General features: G+C 30.4%; 1 protein-coding gene across 2 annotated transcripts; it reads left to right on the forward strand.

The window, feature by feature from the left end:
• The first annotated feature begins 4,763 nt into the window (after window positions 1-4,763).
• Window positions 4,764-22,612, forward strand: LOC124540528 (pyrroline-5-carboxylate reductase-like). Of its 2 annotated transcripts, none has more exons than XM_047118169.1 (7): window positions 4,764-5,017; window positions 14,540-14,623; window positions 16,351-16,421; window positions 19,443-19,625; window positions 20,568-20,780; window positions 21,380-21,581; window positions 22,466-22,612. In XM_047118169.1, the coding sequence occupies exons 1-7, from the start codon at window positions 5,008-5,010 to the stop codon at window positions 22,543-22,545; spliced, it is 843 nt and encodes a 280-aa protein (XP_046974125.1). In that variant the 5' UTR covers window positions 4,764-5,007; the 3' UTR covers window positions 22,546-22,612. The 2 variants fall into 2 exon arrangements, with proteins under 2 accessions (XP_046974125.1, XP_046974126.1); XM_047118170.1 differs by lacking the exon at window positions 4,764-5,017 and adding an exon at window positions 12,455-12,551.
• Window positions 22,613-22,966: the final 354 nt, after the last annotated feature.

Consider the following 22,966-nt stretch of genomic DNA (forward strand, 5'->3'; position numbering starts at 1 on the left):
CCACTTATATGAAATAGGACATGTGTTTGGGTCCAAGAATATCATCAAGTGACACATTTTGATTTATTTTGATGTTTTTTAAAGATGGTAACGGTTTCATAAGTTAGCCTAGAAATTATCTAGATCGTGTACATCAAATATTTTTCCAAAATAACGATCAGAAGTTGAAAAGGGGTCGATACTGATGGAAAAAATGCAATCAGTAAAATTTTTGTCTGTCTGTCCGTATAACCGTTATAGAAACATAAACTACTCTACGGATTTTAACGAAACTTGGTAAAATTATTTTTCGTTCTCCTGAGCTGGTTATAGTATACTTTTCATCACGCTACAGTCAATAGGAGCAGAGCAGTGAAGGGAAATGTCGGGAAAACGGGAGAAGTTACTCCACATTTTAAGCTTCCGTCGCGTGTACAACCTTAATGGTTAAAGCTACATAGAAATTGTGTAGTACGGAAATGTTCTCCTTAAAATTATGCAAAAAATATCCCATGACAGCCTTTGTCTATCTTTTATGGTTGACTCACAATAACAAGTGTCACTACCAATAGCTTAGTAGATCGAAACTTTCTGATTATATTTGCCTATTCCTGCGTGTATAAGACTCTCAATCATCCCAAATTAAAAAAGTTAACAGTATTAACTATTCCATAAATAAAAAAGAAGCATAGAAATCGGTATAGAAACACCAAAGTTATACATGAAATACGCTAATAATAAAGCTAGCGGACGTGAATACTTAATCTATACTACTATATAAATCTCTTGAGTCTGTCTGTACACTTATTTTTGTCGTAATTCGTCATAGGTATTCTTTTTATAATTGATTGACATAATTTTTATCATTTTTGACATTTTTGTCCGTTTGTATGTTCTACTATAACTCGAGAACAGATGAAACCGAACTTTATAAAAATTGGTATACAAGAAAAACATGTGCTTGCGCAAATGATAGGCTATCTATATACAAAAGTGGATGTGTTTATACGTGTGTCATCGATAAACTCAGAAACTATTTGAGCGATCACTAAGATTAAATGAATAAAGAGATTATGCTATCCCCATTGATGTAACTCGCCACCAGGTAGCGCTACAATATAAATATATCTACAGATCTTCGAACAAGCATCTTCAGCAAGAGATACTGAAGAAGCTGACGAGCGAGCCCAACGACTGGATGATCAACGATTAAAATAGACTAAGTCAAGAATTAGAACCAATCTCAATAAAACCCGATGTGATCATGCATTGGTTCAATTAATTATAGTATACCCATATTGTCACGCTATGATGTTTAAAATAAACTGCTGCTATAGTGCTACTCCACTGGCAAAATGTAGTTACCACAACTGGTTGAACCACTAGAACCTCTTCTTATATATATATATATAATATTCTCACAACAGGCTCTGTGACATCGAAGAGTTAGTTGTATGGATTTTTTTGCGTATCGTATAATGATTAGTGATAATCAATCTAACCATATTCTGAAGTGTCGTCAACTGTTTTAACAATTCATTGTTGACATGTAGGTACGCTATGGTCGAGAACGAACGATTAAACTACATTCGATACAACCAATCAAAACTCTGAGCCAAAGAGTACATTTATTTATGATAAAGTAGATGCTGATATTGGACAAAGATCTTCGTACAGTGGAAGTCCAAGACATATGCACGAATATGCTCAGGATGCTTTGACGTACGTTCGCAAGTATTGACAAGGTTGTAAATGTAATAACATCGATATTCGATAGAACCGGACAAAAAAGGAAGTGTTGGTTTGATGCAAACTTTTACAGACTATAGAAATTTAATTAAAAATTTCATCGTTCCTATATAACGTCGTATAAGTTTATAGGAGTTATGACCAATCTGCAGCCTATCGAGAAAGAACATCATTGAAGAAGATGAAATAGATGACGAACATTAAATAATTTTTTTTTTTAATAATTTGATTAGACCTCGCATGTTTTTTTCTCTTTATTTTTTTCTTTATTATTTGTACATTGTTGATGGTCAGTAATTAATTACAAAATGAAAAATTATTTTTTATTTTTTTCTGCGACTAATGCCCAGCGAAGCGGGCGGGTATAGCTAGTAAATAAATAAATAAATAAAGTGTCGTCTTCGGTCTCACTCGCGTTTCAGGGGTTGTGTTTTGACCATAAAAGATCAAGAGACAAAGTAACTTCGCATTTATAATTTTAGTATAGATTTTAAATTAACGTATAGTGATTAAATAGTTTGAAAATGTAGGTAATATGTAAAATTATAATATTCAAAATTCAATTGCTCAACACAAAGCAGTTGGTAAAGTAAATATACAAAGACTTTTATATAATTATATCAACATTGATATCACTAGTATGTTTCGGAGATAGGTGAGAATGTTTGTATATTTATCGCATAAATATTTGTACAGAAGATAGGTACTCATGTTAAGACCTATTTGTAACTGAATTTGTTTCTAGTTGAAATATTTTACTATCAGTGAATAAATAGTACTTAATTATTATTTTGTATTATGAGCCCAGATGACCCAGTGGCTAGAGCGCGTATATCTTAACCAATGGTTGCGGGTTCAAACTCAGGCAAGAACCAATATCTATGGACATTGATAATAGTACCGAGTTCAATGATAGTTTCTCTAAATATATCAATCTCGTATAAGACACTTTTGAATAGTAATTTTCCAATGTTTTACTTTACTCAATAAGCGTGCAACTAGGGTTGCCAGGTGTTAGGATAAAGCAGGACATACGTAGGATTTTTGATTGCTCGTCCGGCCAAAATAAGAGGCATCCGGCCTGTTAGGATTTAGGTAGGATTTTTCAATTTTATCATCAAATAATTTTTGTTTTGTTATAATATAACGACTGATGATTAAGAGATTTAGAGACTGATTTATAATAAAGAAATATTAGCTTGATTTTGCTTTTGTTTTATTATAATGCAATCAGAAAATCCCGAATTTCCATTTTTTTTAAGTAACACCAAAATTTTTCAAAAATGTGAAGCGTCCGGATTTTTCTACCGAATGTTAGGACAAAAAAAAATAGTTTTACACGTTTTATAAAAAATGGACAAAAAAAAAACAAGATGTCCGGATTTTTTACCCAAATGTCAGGACAAACTCACAGGTCTGTCCGGCTTTTGCGTCTGAGGACCTGACAACCCTACGTGCAACTGTATTCTTTCTCTTTACCAACAATTTGTAGGACTAGTTTTATTAATAGCAATGGGATGTCGAATGAAGATCTAATTCTTGTAGTTTCAAAAGGTACAGGCCACTAAAATACTTTGATGAAGCACATTTCACTATTTTAGGATGCTTCTTCTTAGTGATTACTATATCTAATATTTTGTTAGCTCGTTTCGCTCGGGACATTTTAGTCGTTTCATAGATTTTAGAATTATTAAGCACAGTAATACTGCTGAAGCAAACGGTTACTGTGGTTCTAATAACATTACAATTGCAATATTGTACGAAGACATGTCTGTTAAAATATTAACCTAAAAAAAATAAGTACATACTTACTTACTACTACTTTTGTACCTACTTTTGTAAAATTTTGATGCATTCTATTAAATTATCAGCATTGCATGAAAAGGGCTTACAGACGATGTATTAAACTATGTAAACAAAATTCGTAAACTGATAAAAGTCATTGACCTCATTGATAAATCCCCAATTATCAGATGAAATGAAATGTAGGTATATTCTTTTATTACCATCAACCAATTATGATGTTGCCCATTAACTGGTTCACGGATAATAAATACATACACTGATGACGCATAGAAAGATAAGCATTATCAAACAAATCGTTTAGTACTGTCAAAGAGAAAATTTCACTCGTATTATAAAATCAAAATAAAATCAAATACAAGCAAAATAATTACTTCATATTATAAGACAATCTTTAGATATTTGTCATATCAATCAAATGGTATAATGAAGAAAAAAAAAACAATTTACATGAGCTATAACCAAAGTAGACTAAATCAAGTATTCAAAAAAGGGTTCTTGCGTTTTTGTGTCAGAAGTCTTCAGAACAATAGGGAACGCATAGAAAACAATCATAAAAGAAACAATCGTTTTTATTTATGATAAAATATTTTTATTACATGTATGTAATCAGACTAATCAAAAATCAATGGCTAAAAATGGTAAAATCTTGTAAAAAAGACCAAAGGTAAATAACTTAGTGGTTTCAACAATTATAAGATTTAACTATACTGATATTATAAATGGGAATGTAACTTTGTCTGTTACACATGGGCCATACCATTGAAGCGAACTTGTATAAATTGGATAAAAAGCAAGTTTGAATCCTAAAGAACTGCTTTATAATTAACTAGTTAACTCATTAAGGAAAACATTTAAAAAAAAAAGGTTTTATGTACTTTACTTATAGGATTTTCAGATCAGCAAGATTATATAAAAAATCCATAACAACAGGAAATTTGTACAACACGTATTGCGTCTATAACTCTAACTTAATCACTTAACAGCAATATTTATGCTCTTAATATATTTTTTTTTATCTGCAGCTTATGCATATTAGGATTTATATTAAGAAAAAAACGTTTTTGCGAGTCTTCAAACTATTTAACCGAATTTAATCGAACGATGACAACGGATATTGAAAAAATAATAATATTGCATGTTATTAATAAATGACAATTTTAATAATACATTACCTTATCAATTATATTAATAAACATCACGAGCAGTTTTCCTCGTTTGTACCTAATGAAGGAACACTCAGCCCGATCGCACTCCAGTACAAAATGTTCTATTGACCAATAAACACTAACAATAATAATGCAAATCAAAAATAAAAAGACATAGATTTTTTATAAAATATAATTTAAACAAATAAGGTTTAAGTCTCGACACATCGGATTATGTTTGTGAATTTTTTTGAAAACGAAGATCTGATTTGTAATTAATATATTACAATAATAATTCATTCCCAGTGCAATAAGATCACGCATCATAATGATTAAATGTAAGTAACTTTTTATTTACTTTTTATATTACATTTTAATAGTCATATGTTCCTATTGGTCTAAATTTAATATGTTTTTTTTTTTTAATTTTACGTGGCTTACCGCAGGACAATGGTCAAATCTTCATTGCATTATATGAACTTCTTTTTATTAATCACAGATATAAAATTGAAACAATATAAGTTATTTATTTGTAATTATTATATTCTAGGTAAGAGATCGTGTTACAATTCTTTATTTAAATAAAAAAGTTTTTTTTTTGTTAAATTCCTTATCTTCTAATTAATTAAATTTGATAACAATCGTTAGTTTTTATGCTTAGTCGTTTAGAAATATTGTTTTTAAGTAATACACTTTGCAAGTTAGAACTTACAATTGTTAATTCCCAGTAGGTCGTATGCATGCAAATTATAACTGGACTTTGCATCACACGCATAAGCTGTTATTGAATCAACACGATGCCCTTGTAAATAATGCTATCTAGAATAAAGTTTACATATTAACAGATAAATTAAGTGTTTATTTATTCAAACTATTCTTTGCCCTAATAACTAGAAAAATTCAGGAATAAGAATATTTAAATCACTGAAATATTTTATGAATGTAAACAAATGTTCGAAAATTAAAAGTTTCGATAAATTTATTTATCTACGCTTATAAAAAGAAAACAAAGAAAGGTTTGTGGTGCAAATAAAATAAATAATTTGCATAAAAACATAACATAAACATTAACATAATTACATATATTGATTCATTTCATAAATTAATGTAAATAAAGCTATTTTATTTACTAAACATTTTCCAAAAAAAAGTGCGAAAAATTATACATTCTTGATCATTTACAAAATTTTGCCTTAATTTAACTAAACTTTTTTAATATTGATAATATTGTATATCATAGGAAGTGACGGAATTGAGTTAGATTGTTGGTTTCATAATTTTTTTTTTTCAACTATGCCCTATATATATATTCATATATAGCTTCCTATGGGACGTTATGTGTGTGATTAGTAGAGTTAATCAAAACATAGATTATGTCGATTAGTCTAGCTGTTCCCATTATAAGTATATATTGTTTTTTTGTTCTTATTTTGCCCAGAGGATCGGAATTGCGATTCAACGGGGAAATGCTGCTAGCATTCTTACCACCATTCCAGATCAAGATGTATACAGTAACTAGTTTTAGTTCATATTTGTATATACATATATATTTAAGCATTTAATGTTGTTAATTCTTATGTTAATAAATTATTGTTATTGAGGAGCTTCTAAGCGGTTCGGCTCGTTAAATCTAAAATTATATATATAATATGCAAAGATTGAAAAAATGCACAAAAGTTATTCGTTTTTCACTTAAAAAGTTTCGGTCTGACTTTTTTGTAATAAATAAGTGTTTTCAGCTTCAAAAACTGCATCGAATGCGACATCCATAAATGCCACATGCCACAAAAGAATACTCTATATCTAACTTTATTTTTTTGTACGTTTATATACAATACTTTTTCAAATTTCAATACAACATCAGGTGCTGAAAACTTAAACAAAATCCATCGATACGATTAAAATAATATTACTCTTTAAAATTTCCCACTTAGTGTTAAAGCGTTACATCGAGAATTTATAATTGATTGATTTTTAATATCTATAATATGTTTAATTAAATTATTAGATTAAATAGTTCGAAAATATAATTTTGTGTAATATATACCTTCAGAGTTTTTGCGTCATTTGCTTTACTCTTTGAAATAATACTTATTTATTCCAAGAGTACAAGTCAATAGTAGTAGTATACTATATTGCATCCACGTCACAACCAATCAGAGTGGATGTTAGGCGTCGAGCGTGGCCGTCATAATATTAACAAATTTGACGAGAATTAGGAAAAATGGCGGCTTAATCGACGTGGTAACCATTCTACGTAGCGCACAAACAACGATGTGGCCAAAGTAAAAGTCAAAGTCAAAAACCTTTATTCCAAATGGAACTGTTTACATTTTCTTATTGATAGTCGAAAATCTACCACCGGTTCGGAATAGAATACCTCAGACCTCAGAAGAACCGGCGAAAGAAACTCAGCGGATCATTTTTTCTTTTATAAAGGCCAAGTGACCAGTTTGATGAATCACTTGACTAGTCTACACTGAATCGATCAGGCGGAAATCTAACAAGGAATCTCTGTAATGCCAAAAAAGTAAACAAATTGCTTAGTACTTATTATAAGTAATACTATTAATATGATCAGTACTTATTCGGTTATTCGGGGCGTTTTAATAATCTACATAATTTTACAACGAATACAAACTGTCAATGTGATTAAGTTACGACGTATAAAAAATAGCAGGCCTAAATATGTTACAATGTTATTAGGTAATCATTATGCTCGCTTTCGAATGAAAAACGAAATGTACTAAAGTTAATTGTAGATTATAAAGTAAAAAAAGTAAGAAATACCATACAAAATTCAGATAACTTTCAATTTTTCTCAGTAGAATCTCCACCTGACCCCGTAGGATATACCTAACGACGAAATGTAAAAGTTACTAAAAAAAAAAACTTTCTCTGTATTGTGTTGCTGTCAGAAAGTAGCACACACTTCTAATAAAATTGGTACCTACATATTATGTGATTATGCCCATGTAAGGCTCGTGGGTGGAGGTGATACCATCAGATGATATCTCATTTGCTACATGTAAAATAAAAAAGGCCCTGTTTGTATTTAATAATAAGCAAGAAGGCTATACAATATAAGGCTTGCATCGGGAGACTCTACAGAAATAATCAGATGTATAAATATTTACTAAACAGGACTAAGAAATCAATGGTGATAATAATACACCTACGTAAACATTCTCAAGGAGAATTTGTATCAGCCAAGGCAAAGTCTGTCTGTAAATTTGAATTCCTTTTTCTCGCTGAGATGACTCTACCGACCCCAAATAATGCGATAAAATACCAGTTTAAAATTATATTGACACTATCATTGACCACTTATTAATTAACTTTCTGTTATCAATTAAAGAAATCATTTGTTTTGTTTTAATAAAATTATTTAGACAAAACATTACAGATTGGTTTGTAAATGCAATTTAATAATATTTAATAAATAAACAAGTTAATAAAATTATATATGCGTGTCACGTTATGTAACATACAGTGCATATGCAAACATTTGCGCGTACCATTAGTACGTACTTATTGCAAAGTAAATTGACAACAAGGCTGAATGTAATGAATTGACTTTAATAAACAGACAGCACCTACTCTATATATTATATCTAGATAGTATTTCCAGACATGGGAATTGAATAGTTCCAGACTAATTTATACCAATTGACTTATAAAAGTGAAATTGTTTGATACTTTGGTATTAAAGATGATAGAATATTTGTTTATTTTAAGGCGGTATATAAAAACAATATTGATACTTGATAAAAATTATATGATATCTTCCTGACAGTTTTTGGTCAAAAGCGCAGCATATTATATAATGCTCGACTCTCAAGCGTATGTGTAAATACAGATGCACTTCTATTCTCAATTAGTCAATTAAGTCAATCTCTAAAACCGATCTGATAAGACCGGAGTAGACTAAACCAGAGGTATGTGCGAAAATTTCTGTTATGTACTTCTTGGATAAGGGCGAAGACTTACTACACTTCAATCTTAAGCTTAAACTTTTGCCTCAAAAACGTTTTCCAAAAAATTTAAATATAGAACGATAATACTAAAAACTTTACTGTAAACTTTTGGCTCAATGTCCCCAAATAAGTTTCATGTCTTAAGTGCTCGTGAAAATTCCTTCAAGTTTCCAAAGTAATATCTTTTTGCTAATGCTTCCCGCTTTATTAGTCTATGGACTAGCTAGTAAGACTATAGATTCCTAGATTGTGGGTTCAAACCAGGCACATGCCAATATTCTATTGGGTTTACTGTAGATGAACTATTAGTAGTCTAGTAATTCTCCGAACTTATCGAATTTGAAGTCCTGAACACCAGCAGTTTATTTCTGAATAGGTAAAGAACAGAACGACATCCTGTCGCATTCATAACATAAGCGAAGAAGCCCATACAAGATACATGGAAGCATTTTATATATATACTATGTTGTTGGTTTATATAAGTAGTCAGATGATGATATTTTTATTTTTGAGGTGAATGCTCTCGTAGTATTATAAGTTTTGTGTTAAACAAACAAAAGTAAATATTTGTTGACTTTATTTAAAAACGATTTAATCATATTTTGATAACGTATCTTAAAAACCTTGGAGATGATTTGGGAAAATTTTATGCTTTTCATGGAAATTAAAACATTACTTTCTACATTACAATCGTATGTATATTACAGTAAGTTTAAATTCCGAGCAAGCACATAAGCTAAATATTTTTATTCATTCCTCAGATTTATCTATTTAATTGTAAATAATGTACATTAACGCGTTAGCAGCGGCATAAGTTTTAATGTTTTCATTCCTGCTGTTCGGATCGCTTAAAAGCTCGTATGAAAACTGTCATAATACCGGTGCGAGGCTTATTATGCGTAACGTTTAAGAAACTCGATGTGATGTGATCGAATTTTATTTTCAACCGACTTCAAAAATAAGGAGGTTATCAATTCGTCCGTATTTTTTTTTTACTGGGTGCACCGATTTTGATAATTTTTTTTTTGCTTGAAATGTAGTGCTTCCCGTGGGGTCCCATTTAAATTTTATTTTTTTTCGGTGATGGTATCCGGCTCCAAATATAACAATAACTATAACTACATTATATAATCGTAAATCGACTTTTAAGTTGTCTAATATTTTTATTTCATTTTACCTAGGAGGACTCTTAAAAATATGTTAAATATGCAATTATTTCATTGCGATACATGGTCAAGAGAACCCTTAGTACACCTTAGCATTCTGTTTTCAATAGGCATAATAAAAAAATACTAGCGACCCGCCCCGGCTTCACACGTGTGCAATGTTGAAACTATATATTTCGCTTTGTCTGCTGACTGTTCAATTTCATGCCCGTTTCTAATTCTGATGTTTATACTTTATTTTATTATATCTGATACGTTATTTCCATAGTTTACAACCAAAAAATTTTTGTAGCACGATTTTTTTAGGAGTTACTATCTATTTAACGCTCGAAATTCGAATGGAATTTTTCATGTTTCATCCATACAGATAAGCATATAGTTCAACAAAAAAATATAAAAAGCACTAAAAAAAGTCCTCTCTGTTTTCGCAAAGTCGTTCTGACCTTTTATACAAGTAGCCTACATAACCCAATTGCCTCCTAAAACCCATCCGAAATTCCAAGCATGTTTTCGTTTGATTATGTAATCTTATAAATAGCATTATCCTTATTCATGAATACATTTTAATCGCATGTTAACAAAATATTAATAATGATTAATTATAATTGATGGACCTGATTATCAAATACACGATGATTAAAAAGATTATAAAAAAGTATAGAATTCGTATTCATTCATTCATATACCGTACAGACTTTATGTCTCATAAATACCATACTTTATTCAATTATATTAAATAATACGTTGGTATATACCAACGTTTTATTACTTATACAGAACCATGAATTATATAAATCGACTAGCTGTGTTAAAGTTATTGTTCTAGCCTAAGTTACTCTTTATTACATCGGCGATCCGCCAAAGAAAGTCCCGTCAAAATCGGTCCAGCCATTCCAGAGATTACCCGCCCAAAACCCGGAATACAGCCTGACAAACAAACAGACAAACAAAATTAAAAAGATATGTGTTATTTTGATATATGTACCGTGTATGCATTTAGTAAAGAGCGGTTAATATAACATTTACAATAAGGTACTCCAATCCATACTTCCATACCTAATATTATAAATGCGAAAGTAACTCTGTCTGTTCGTCTGTCTTGCTTTCACGAAAAGACTACTGCACCGATTTAAATGAAATTTGGTACACAAATAGTCTAGAGCCTGAGATAGGACATATACAATTTTTTTTGGAAACAAGGGTACGGCGTTTTTATATACAAATCATCAACGGAATATTTTATTAACAGTAGATGCAATAAAACTTCAATCTAGATTATAAGATGAGAGCTACATGGGAAATAAATTATACTCACATAAAAGTTATAATACATGTACAATAAAAAAATGCTTTACATTTACAAATCCTGACCGCGTGGAGTGGTAGAAAGATAGCTTGCAGCAACTCCACGTTGAATCGCAATTCCGATCCCTTGGTCAGAAAACAAACAGACTTCCTATCACCTGTTATGTAACGGTTACAATATATTTCTAAACTTCTCCCACTATTTCCTATTGGCATTTTGCTATATATAAAAAGAAACTCTCAGGTATGACTATTACATTAAAAATACTTCTTTTTATTGGTCCACTATCGATGAAGATATCGAGAAACTAGCCCACAACAAAAGGCAGAATTTATTAATTTTTAATTGGCTAATGATATTAATCATTAATTACTTTTGGTAAATTAAGAAAAATATAGATTACTTGTCATTATTAGGGATACAAAAATCTAAATTTCAATCTGAATCTTTGTTTGATTGTGTCAATTTTTTGGGTTATGGGAGTCAATGGAATAGATATAGTACACTAGTGTTACAACAACAAACAACAACAACAGCCTGTAAATTCCCACTGCTGGGCTAAAGGCCTCCTCTCCCTTTGAGAAGAAGGGTTGGAACATATTCCACCGCGCTGTTCCAATGCGGGTTGGTGGAATGCACATGTGGCAGAATTTCTATCAATTTTGTCACATGCAGGTTTTCTCACGATGTTTTCCTTCACCGCTGAGTACGAGATGAATTATAAAGACAAATTAAGCACATGAAACAGCGGTGCTTGCCTGGGTTTGAACCCGCAACCATCGGTTAAGATGCACGCGTTCTAACCACTGGGCCATCTCGACTCCACTAGTGTTAATGCACACGTTATTGCTGTAATAACTTGATGAATATCATGAGTAATTGGAGAATGGCCGTTACTGTTAGAGTTCAGGCAGAAGCTCCGTTAGTCTGGGAGATGCTAGTATATTAAATTTAAACAAAAGTATTGCTTTTTGAAAAAGCTTTTTGTACCTTTTGTGAAATATATTCATGAATTTAAAACCCCGTAAGTATTTCTTATTATTTTAAGTTGACTTTCATGGTAAACATGTTATATCCATGAATTTATTAAAAGCACTATTAAAAAAAGTTTTAATAATTATTTCAAATAACGATCAACCAAAATTAAACCATTATTTTGATAGGTTGTTATCTAAATACATAAGTAATATAAATATCTGGGACAACAAACAAAAAGATTGATATTCGATAATCTAACGTGTATTATCGAATATACAAAAGTCACTAATTCATAGGCAATAAAGCGCTTAAACATACTAAAAAATATAAAAGCATTGATAACGCAAGTTCACATTATATTGATCCATTCAGATAAGAGATAACCTCATAGAACTCTCAGTTCAAAATCAGACATTGTTTCGACAACACGTCCACGTAGATTAATGTAAGTTTTAAAATTACATATTAATTAGAATTATATTTAATACACAACACATGCATAAAACCTTTCATTTTTAACATGACATAAATAGCTCTTCTGAAATTTGACCAAGATTTTTTCAAAATAAGAATTCTTATGACATTTCAATAATAATTATTTTTTTGGTATATTGCGTAACAATTTTTTTTTTCGTTAGTGGCTTAAGAAGTATTTTAATTTTTTTTTAAAGTAGATACATTATTTAGAAGCGAAGTAAGTGTCAATTATTATTCTTGACATCCGTTTTGTAACTAAAAATATATCACCGTAATGCCATCAGTCATCTTTTCTGTGTTACATGAATAAATATTTGAACTTTATTATATGTACAAAAGTGAATTGCATTTTAAAATGTCGTGACTTCGTCATGTATCTCATTCTATGTTATTCTGTTCAATTAAAATAATAATAAAATTATTTCTACCACGTGGTTTTCCATGCAAACAAACATTAAAAATATTATATAACTATTATATATTTAATTGTGGAATTCCTACATTTTTCCCCACTAAAACTGTCGTCAAATTCCTGCATCATTAAAGATTTAAATAATAATTAAATTATTAAAATAAATGCTTGCATAAACATATACAGGCCTATTTTTTAATACAAAAAAATTTGTCATGTTCGATTTTTGAAACTAAATCTATAGACTATAAAATATAAGAAAATTGAATAGCTTAGGATAGTGAAATACCGTTTCTCCGTAACAGAATATGTGGCGCTCGCTTCTACTGTTAATTTTTTACTTTAATAATAATACTAACGAATAAGTTACCGATTGGTTATCTCCCGACATTTTTAGACAGATATAATTTAAAAATAATATAAGCTAATAAACTCCACATAATATGTAACAACCGCTTACCCGTCTGTAGTCTGTGCGCTTAGATCTTTTAAACTACACAATAGTCGAAAAATGAGGATTATTCTTTTTCATGGGAAACCGAGGCGAATAGGTCTCGATGTGTTTTTATTTAATTTTTATTGGGCATCATAATGTTAAGTCATCTAATAATTTAATATTTTTTTGTATTAAAAAAAAATAAAATCTATGTTTACGAAACGAATTGACATACGATAACCTTTTAATTTCCGTAGTTTATTATAATTTGTTGAGTACAAAAGGTACCATATAAATTTTCCACTCTTGAATACTAAGCCGATTGGATTACTAATCATAGTGTTTAGATCTTATCTCTATAGGTTAATTAAACTGCGTAAATTAAATTTGCTATTAATTCGTAATGTATTATGGATAAATTTCTCAGCTAACAATAAGTAATTATGATGTAAGTACAATGATCTTGAGCGTTAGACTGCCGATCATATTGAATTGTATTAAGAACAGTAACAGTATTGATTACATTTATTTGAGACGATAATAATAGTATAAACTTTAATAATTTAAGATATTGTGATGATTACGTATATACAATCAACTTGTCTTAGCGGTATCCAGGCAAAACCTATAATTTAAATACCTATCTCATAACATAAAATATGATCTATAATTTTATGAGAAAATACTTTTAACTTACTTACACTTACTAGATGGTACCGGGGTAGGCACTACCCACTCATCACAAAACAAATATAGTAGAGACTATTGTTGTGTCCCGGTGAAATGGGTGAATGAACTAGTGTAACTACAAGAGATGTAAAATCTTAGTTCCTAAGTTTCTAATTTGCCACAAATTGGTTTTATGAAATTTCATGCTTATGTCGAGGGCATTGCTCAAAAATTTCCGTGAAATTAACTGTGTTTCTGTTAAATTTTCCGAAAACGTTACGACATAATACTGTTTTTTACGAAATGCCTATTGCTAATAACATATGGATTATATGATGGATTAACAACTCGGAGATTAGATTAGTATTCATAATTCGGTCTGGTAGGCAATATTTGGATTAAATTAACACAAATATGTAATATTATTTTTTCTTTTCAGTATCACTGAAAGAAGCAATGAAGATCGGCTTTATTGGCGGCGGTAGACTGGCGTTTGCCTTGGCGAATGGCTTTATATCTGCAGGTAACTGTTTTTTTACGTCTGTCTGTGTATTTATATCACATCTCATTTCAAATTACATACAATTTAAAACAGGAAATTAATGTAAAAAACATAAAAAAAAATCTTGATGTATATTTTGCAAATATAAAATAATTAACACAATACATGGAACATCGTTTAGTATAGCGTATACAGGTGGTATACGCTATACTAAACGATGTTATTCGTCCTTTATCGCTGTTTTGTTTATTTTAAGTTTTGATATGTACCTGCGTTTTGTTTATTTTGTATTTATTTTATTATTATTGTATAAGTGTTGACAACGAATACCGATGTACGGATAAATCCAGTGGGGTTTTTGTTACATCGTTGTCTATATAAACAAAGCATGTATATTAAATCAATCAATAAAAACAATAAAAAAACAATAAAACGGGGATAAATTATTCGGTCACATACTGAGGGTTCCGTACCACCAGACAGATTAACAGACACTGGTGGACAAATGAACAACAAATTTAGTATCACTTATGATAAAAAAATACTCCTTTTTATTATTTTACATGTTTATAACAAAACTAACTATAAGTCAATGGGAAGTAATCTAAGTATAGGTTTTGATGCCCTTGCGATTGAATGCGAAAGACGGCATATACCTCCATAACTTTTTATTGCGTAGACTAGGGGTTTAATTTTGTCTCAGCTCTAAAATACCACAGAAGTTAGAGTTTGGTACTCATTTCCATTCCTTATTTAATTCATACATCTCGCGTTGAGGTGTGAATTCCTAAGACACGTCACAATCTTAAAAGGATTATATTTTTCCTTTATAGATACGGAACCCTAAAAATAGGCATTTAACGTCATTGAGTATCAGTTATCACTGTAACCAGATTAAATAAGCTCTATTTATTATTATCACAGTGAGTCTTTATTCTCATATATATCTTAATACTTTTAATATTGGTATTAATTCGCGTTCTAATCAAAGACTGAGACGATCTAAGGATAATGATTACTTTTTAATGGATAAATATAAGTAGTAAAACTCAATTGCATTAATTTAATGCCTGACCCAAAATCTTTATTTACTTGATTTTTGTTAACTTACCAAAGAGAAAAAATGGTGTGTGATCATACATTACATACATATATCTTGTACATAGTTGCTATTATGGATTCACCGAATTTGCGGCGCACTAGGGATCACAATTTTAGTCAAAAATAATAAAATCCAAAAAGGAAATATTATGTCTGAATATGCTCTACACGGTGCATCTTACAATTTTTTTGATTTTAATGACCAAAAATAAAAATTGAAAAAAAATTGTGGCCTAATTTTTTATTTCTTCCATCGATATCTTGATAATGATTCATGATACGCCAAAAATGAGTAAGACTTAATTGTAGAGCGCAAAAAAGCTACAAAACATATTCTCGTCCAAATTTTCAAGTTACTGCCGGAAGCAAATTTTAACCCCTTTTTGCGCTCCGGAAATCTTGGTCGAAAAACTAAAGTTAAGCTTTTCTAGGTACCTCCAACACATATAAAAAAAGCTTGTTAATTTCTTTTATTTGCCTTTTTACCGATGAAATGATTAGACTAATATAAAAGTCAGATTCGGCAGTCCCTCAGGCTAACACAAGTGATAAGCTTAAAATGAGGAGTAAATATTAATATTAGTAGTTTCTTAATTAATTTAGACATCATAAGTATTATTTTTTTTAAATTATTATTTTGTTAACAGGATTAGCAAAACCCGATGAAATCACAGCTAGCTGTCATCCAGCAGATACAGCTAGCGCCGATGCGTTTAAGGTAAATGGTTATTCAATAGTAATATGACCTTTTACAATACATTGTTCATATCGTTTTGATATTTTCATTATTAAACGATCAAAACTCAATTAAAAACACGACAGTTTTTACTTGAGTTTATAATAATAACATGGATTAATGCATAGCGTAATTAAATTTAAAATATTTTCATGCCACTTTTCTTCACCGATCTGCTATTTGTATTTCATAAACATTTACTGAATCTTACTACGGAACTAATTTTAATACCCTTAAAAAGTTCCACAATGCTATATTAACTTGTTAAGAAATCGTATGGAAAATGTATGGAAAAGCGTTACGGTCTTCGTAACTAGACCTTAGAGTACTTACGTACAGTTTTCAAATGTCCTTTTTCATGTTCAAATTAATGTAACTACCTAATAAAAAAATCACGTTGTTTCATTATGATATCTATATTCAAATCATTCTACTACGAATTATGAAGTTAAAATTGTAGAGTCTTGTAATTTCATAAAGACATTTTAACAAAATTAAATCGAACCATAATTTCATCCTTTATACAGTACCAATACTCTGTATTGATTCTAAAAACAATTCATTTGACAATAAATTACCAGACAAATCATTTCATCGAATAAACTTTGTTGTATAATTGATTTGACTTAAATATTATGGTAACGTTATTTTAGACGATATCGCGTTTTAAACTTTAACCTACAATACACTTGTAAAGAAAAAGATTAGAAAATTTAGTGTTGTCAAATTATCTATATTATATTATATTATTATCTATATTATACAGGGTAAATTTTGTTTATATACAGCCAATCTCAGGCATTAATGATCCCATTTTCTTTCTCACTGTCATGGTATAAAACTAAATGATTACTGAGTTTTATAGGATATAAATTATATTAATATCTCATTATTTTCTTTATAAATAAAATGCACCCGTGCGAAGCCGGGGCAGATTGTTTGTGATTGTAATTTATTCGATATCTTTGCAGAGTGAAATATCCTCAAAAATTTCATGAAATATTTTGTAAAATTTATCATTTTTTGTCACACATTTACAAGTCATCCTTACATTTGTACAATATAAATGACTTATCAGTATTCACATTTGAATATGATCTGCAAATTGCGTATATCATGAGTTCAAATACACAATATTTCTACGTCACAGAACCTTGACTTTGCTTGTCACTCAGTAGTTTATAGATAAAGTATTATGTATAAAGAAACATTGTTCTAATTTAAGATGGATGTCACCTTCGTTAATATAGAGAGCGCGCTCGTAATCTTCATCAATGTTCATTATTATTTTTTATAGAAAGACGAGCGTTTAATATTGATTAAAGAAATTATATAACGTAAATTATTAATTAGGAAATTAGTTGAAGGAATCAGGTATAGTACGAAAAAACTTAGATGTAGCATCGGCAAAATTCGTAAAAACACTCACATCCGAATTAAGTACGCTATCCTAAATTATCAATATTTATATCTTATGTAAATATGATCTTTACACAAACGTAATAACTTGTAATATCATATGACCTAATATATTCGTCAATTTGACACGTCCATTTACATGCACTTGCTTTCTCGGGTTGAACTGACGCGAGAATCTGTAGCGACCTCAACGTCTATTGGTTGTGTAAATCGGCAGTAATCAGTTTTTTTGAATTTACCAATGCTAAATCTAAGTTGTATCGTGCTATACCAATATTCCCATTTTCCATTCTATAGCCTATTCCAATCAAGTTAGGAATAAAGATAAACTAACCATAGATTTACGTATTTTAATGCGATTTGCTAATAAGACTTAACTACTTACATCAACTTTAATTTCAATTCCAAGATAAAAATTTCTCCGACTGCTAAAAATTTCGCCGACGTTCAAAGGAACAATTTTTTTGCATATTCATAGTGAATATCATAGATTAAGCTCTCGACCAATGATGTCGCGTCAATTTCCTGTCAAATGTTCTTTAATTGACATTTCCTCCATTATGGTTGGAATAGAGTATAGTCTGCTTCAATCTTGGGATCTTGATCGAACTTTATGACCTTATACTTTTGAGCATTGAGGCTTCGTTTAGTTATTATGTTCCTAGTTTTCTCATACTCATAATGCTGTTTTACTACGTAGTATGTCAAATGTTTGCTTTTGAAGCATGAAATACTTTAAAGGTATAATATATTTAAGTCATAAAACCGTCTAACGGTATAATAAAATGTGATATGAGCCCTTATCCTCATAATACTAGCCGATAATTTTATGGTATAATCTATTAATATTTCCTATATATTAATTCAATTTATAATGATAGGTACCTCTATTTTTCTTTAAATTAATATTTCATGGATATCTCCATAGAAATATAATATTAGTACATCGATTTGGTTTCTGTGCGAAAATTATATGAAGTATATAATGTGATTCAATAGAATCATAAGATTACCTTTGAAGAACATGTTAAGCGGTAAAAAAATAAAAAAGTGTATATTCATGACATATAATCATAAATTCATAATATAATAAAGACTTAACTTATTACTTCACTACATAAATGCCTTTTATGTGTATCATCAAAGACTATACACAAAAAAATTGAAAATCGTCGTCATTCCCTTATACATTGGAATTCTCTACCAGCACACGTGTTCCCCACTTGGGTTCCTTTAATCAAAGCAAAGGCTAGTGCAGGTCATTCCTCCTGAATGTACTGGCCGTCGACTCCTTTGGTCTCCACTACCATCTACCGTCAGGCACACTCATAAGCCTACCCGGAAAAATTAAAAAATATATCAGATTTATCTCTATCTCTATTGATATCCTATGTAACTCCCTTCTTGAAAGTGCTATACCTTTTCCTTACATCTATCTGACTTCTGATTTTCTTCTTGCGCCTTAGTAATCTAATTGCAAGTTTATTTTTGTCATTCAAATTGAAATATGTCCGTATGTCATCATCATTATACATGAATTTAGTCAAATCAGAATATTTTAAATATTCATATATATATTTACAGACGTTGGGAGCAACAACCCTGTTCGAGAATAAGTCTGTGGTTGAGAGGTCAGAAATTGTAATCATATCTGTCAAACCAGATGTGGTAGTGCCGGCCTTGCAAGACGTCAAGGGCCACCCAGCATCGAAGAATAAGCTGTTTATATCAGTAGCCATGGGAGTGTCTACAGCAACTATTGAGAAGGTTCGTTTAAATAAATGGTAAATATTTTTCCTATTTGTTAGAAACTTGGTGGTAGGGCTTTGTGCAAGCCCGTCTACGTAGGTACCACCCACTCATCAGTTATTCTACCGCCAAACAATAGTACTTAGTATTGTTGTGTTCCGGTTTGAAGGGTGAATGAGCCAGTGTAACTACAGGCACAAGGGACATAATATCTTAGTTCCCAAGGTTAGTGGCGCATTGACGATTTAAGGAATAGTTAATATTTCTGACAGCTTCATTGTCTATGTGTAATGGTGACCACTTACCATCAGGTGGCGTATATGCTCGTCCGCCAACCTATACCATAAAAAAACTGCCGTCTAATAACATAATATTCAAGATTTTCAAAGCTGTGCTATAGAACGAATCCAGGGCCTTTGGTGTTGCAGCCGTTAAATAATATGCTAAAAATATTTAATATAAATTGAAACCAGTGTACGAAAACATAAACAAAAATATATCAATGGAAACGTTTAATCCTTCTCTAATTATAATGATTATCTTATCTTATTTTTATATAAAAGGTGAATATTCTTTCTTTGTATAATATTTTGTAATTAAAATTAAATACAACTTTCATATTATGATACTTTATGTTTTATAGACAGGCATTACAAATATATATAAAACTCTTCCGTTAATCAGTGACTGACAGACAACGCACTGCCTAAACCACTGGACCTAAAGACTTAAAATTTGGCACACGTATACCTTGAGTATCCGAGAGGGGCGCTAAGAAGGGATTTTTCAAAATTCCCACGGGATTGTAGCTCTATCTCGGTAACTATAATTATTAGGGGTTTCAAATTTAGTGCTAATACTAGTATTGTATATATTAATAACTAAAGTTTGTTACGTCAAAGTATTCAACAGTGAGCATTTTAATAATGTAACATTTAATGACTTAGTTAATTATAACAGGCTCTCCCAGTGGAAGCGCGAGTGATTCGCGTTATGCCCAACACTCCAGCACTTGTGAAGGAAGGCGCTGCTGCTTTAAGCAGAGGTTCCAAGGCAACAGCCGAAGATGCAAAGATCGCGGCTGAATTATTCAGAGCAGTTGGCACTTGTGATGAAGTACCTGAATATCAGATGGACGCTGTCACCGCTTTAAGTGGAAGTGGACCCGCTTACGTAAGTTAAATATAAATTTTAGATGGTACTCTTTTTTAAGCTGAAGTAGGATCAACAAATCTCCAGTAACAAATATATATTAGCTATATACACATAGATAATATTAATCTATAATCTGTACCTACTCAGTATAATAAGTTATCTAAGAATGATTCAGAATGAACTTTTGGCTTATAAGATTTTGGTCGAACTCCACAACGAGTCGAGAAATTCATTATATTTATCAGACCAAAAAAAACTTTAGTGATCTGAAGATTGGAAGTTGTCAGTTTATGTAGTATATTCCGAAGAATGAGATTTTCTTTCTTCAGAAAACGATACGTTAGTTCAATAACTATATTAGGCAATCCTAGTCTCTGTAGTGTCGTCCAAAAGCTGTCTCATCGAATTTTAAGTTAGACAAAGATAAATAAGCTGTAGTTACGTAGACGATAGTCAAAAACTTTTGATGAGATTCAATGGTTCTCGTTATTTAATTAAGAATCTTTTTTCTCAATAGATTTCAATTTAACTTATTGTTTAAAGTTTATTATAATGATAATAATTAATTGCAATGTCTATAATTTGCTTTATTAAAGACTTTATTATATTCTTTTCAGGTATATATGCTAATTGAATCGTTAGCAGACGGTGGAGTACGTTGCGGTTTACCACGCGACTTAGCCATGCGACTGGCAACACAAACCACGCTCGGCTCAGCGGCCATGTTGCGTAATGGCGGTCACCCCGCAGCTATGAAGGACAATGTGACGTCACCGGGAGGATCCACCGCGGAAGGAACTTATCATTTAGAACAAAACGGTACTGATTTTTAGCAGACTTTTGTTTTAAATCTAAATCATTAAGTTAACATAATATCTTTCAATGGAAAAATAACAGGTCACTCAGGATCCATCAGGGATGATCTAATGTGTATGCGGTTGTTATTCAATAAGTTAATTATGAGAAAATAAATTAACCAAAAATGTACTTGAAGCACCAGATGTAGATGCAGATGCTTTAAATCTATTTTATGACTAACAAAAAGCCATTGATTGAAAACAAGAAAAAGATAACTCATTGAAAAAAAAAGATAGGTCACTACGAAATAAATCGCAATCAATCTTCCGGTGAATTCGATTGACTAATTCGTCAACTCACACAACGCTCTATAAATAGAATGAGGATTTCAGATAAATATGGGGAGTCCAACAGGGATCTATTCTTGATCCATATCCCTTCCATGCTTACATAAATAATTGATTTACCTTTGAAGGCATTTTAAAAAAGTCAATTATTATAATTGAAAGTACCTAACACTTTGTTATTTATTACTACTTAATATTTTGTGTATATATATAATATATATATATATATATATATATATTAAGTTAATAAAGTTACACTCTTATATTGTCTTATATTGTGAGACGACATACGTTAACAATAAATGTATTTTATCGTTCATCAATTTTTCAATTAGATTGGTGAAAAATAAACGTCCAGATCATCTGAGCAAATAATATAAATTATGACTTGATTTGAACAAAGATAAATAATCATTTTTATTAAAATATAGGTTGAACGTTCAGAGGATAACTAAAATAGTGATTTCTTCAATTAATGTTCTACCTGACCGTTGTTTGTGTTTGTATTGGTAAAAACTTATTACAAAATATTTAATATTTTATTTTTATGATTTTTAGGATTCAGATCAGCAGTCATCGGTGCAGTAATGGCAGCGACTAATAGATGCAAAGTAGTCAACAAAGAACTTAATCAATAAGTAATTCGATAATATGGAAATATAAAGAGTCTCGGAACTATTTTTATATTAAAGCATTTAAATTATATTGTTTTTTTTTTTTTTATTTATAAAATCGACCCTATACTATAAAGCACTAGGAAAACCATGTTATAGATGACAGAATGGTCAGTCAATACTTTTTAAGACACATATGTATTATAAAAAAAAATTTAATTAACAGTTATTACAGAAATAAACGTTCTGGACAAAAATTAAAAAAAATCTACATTTTAGATTTTTTAACTTCGCTTAAAAATCTCGTAAATATATCGATTGTTCAAACAAACACTAACAGCAAGCATGGTGGCAATAAAATGTAACTACATAATTTAAACATTCAATGTATGATTACCACTGAGGTACTGCCATCTTCGAGAAATTTAAAACACTAACACAATGC

The sequence above is a fragment of the Vanessa cardui genome, chromosome 25 (genome assembly GCF_905220365.1).
Source record: "Vanessa cardui chromosome 25, ilVanCard2.1, whole genome shotgun sequence".
NCBI classification, from domain to species: Eukaryota; Metazoa; Arthropoda; class Insecta; order Lepidoptera; family Nymphalidae; genus Vanessa; species Vanessa cardui.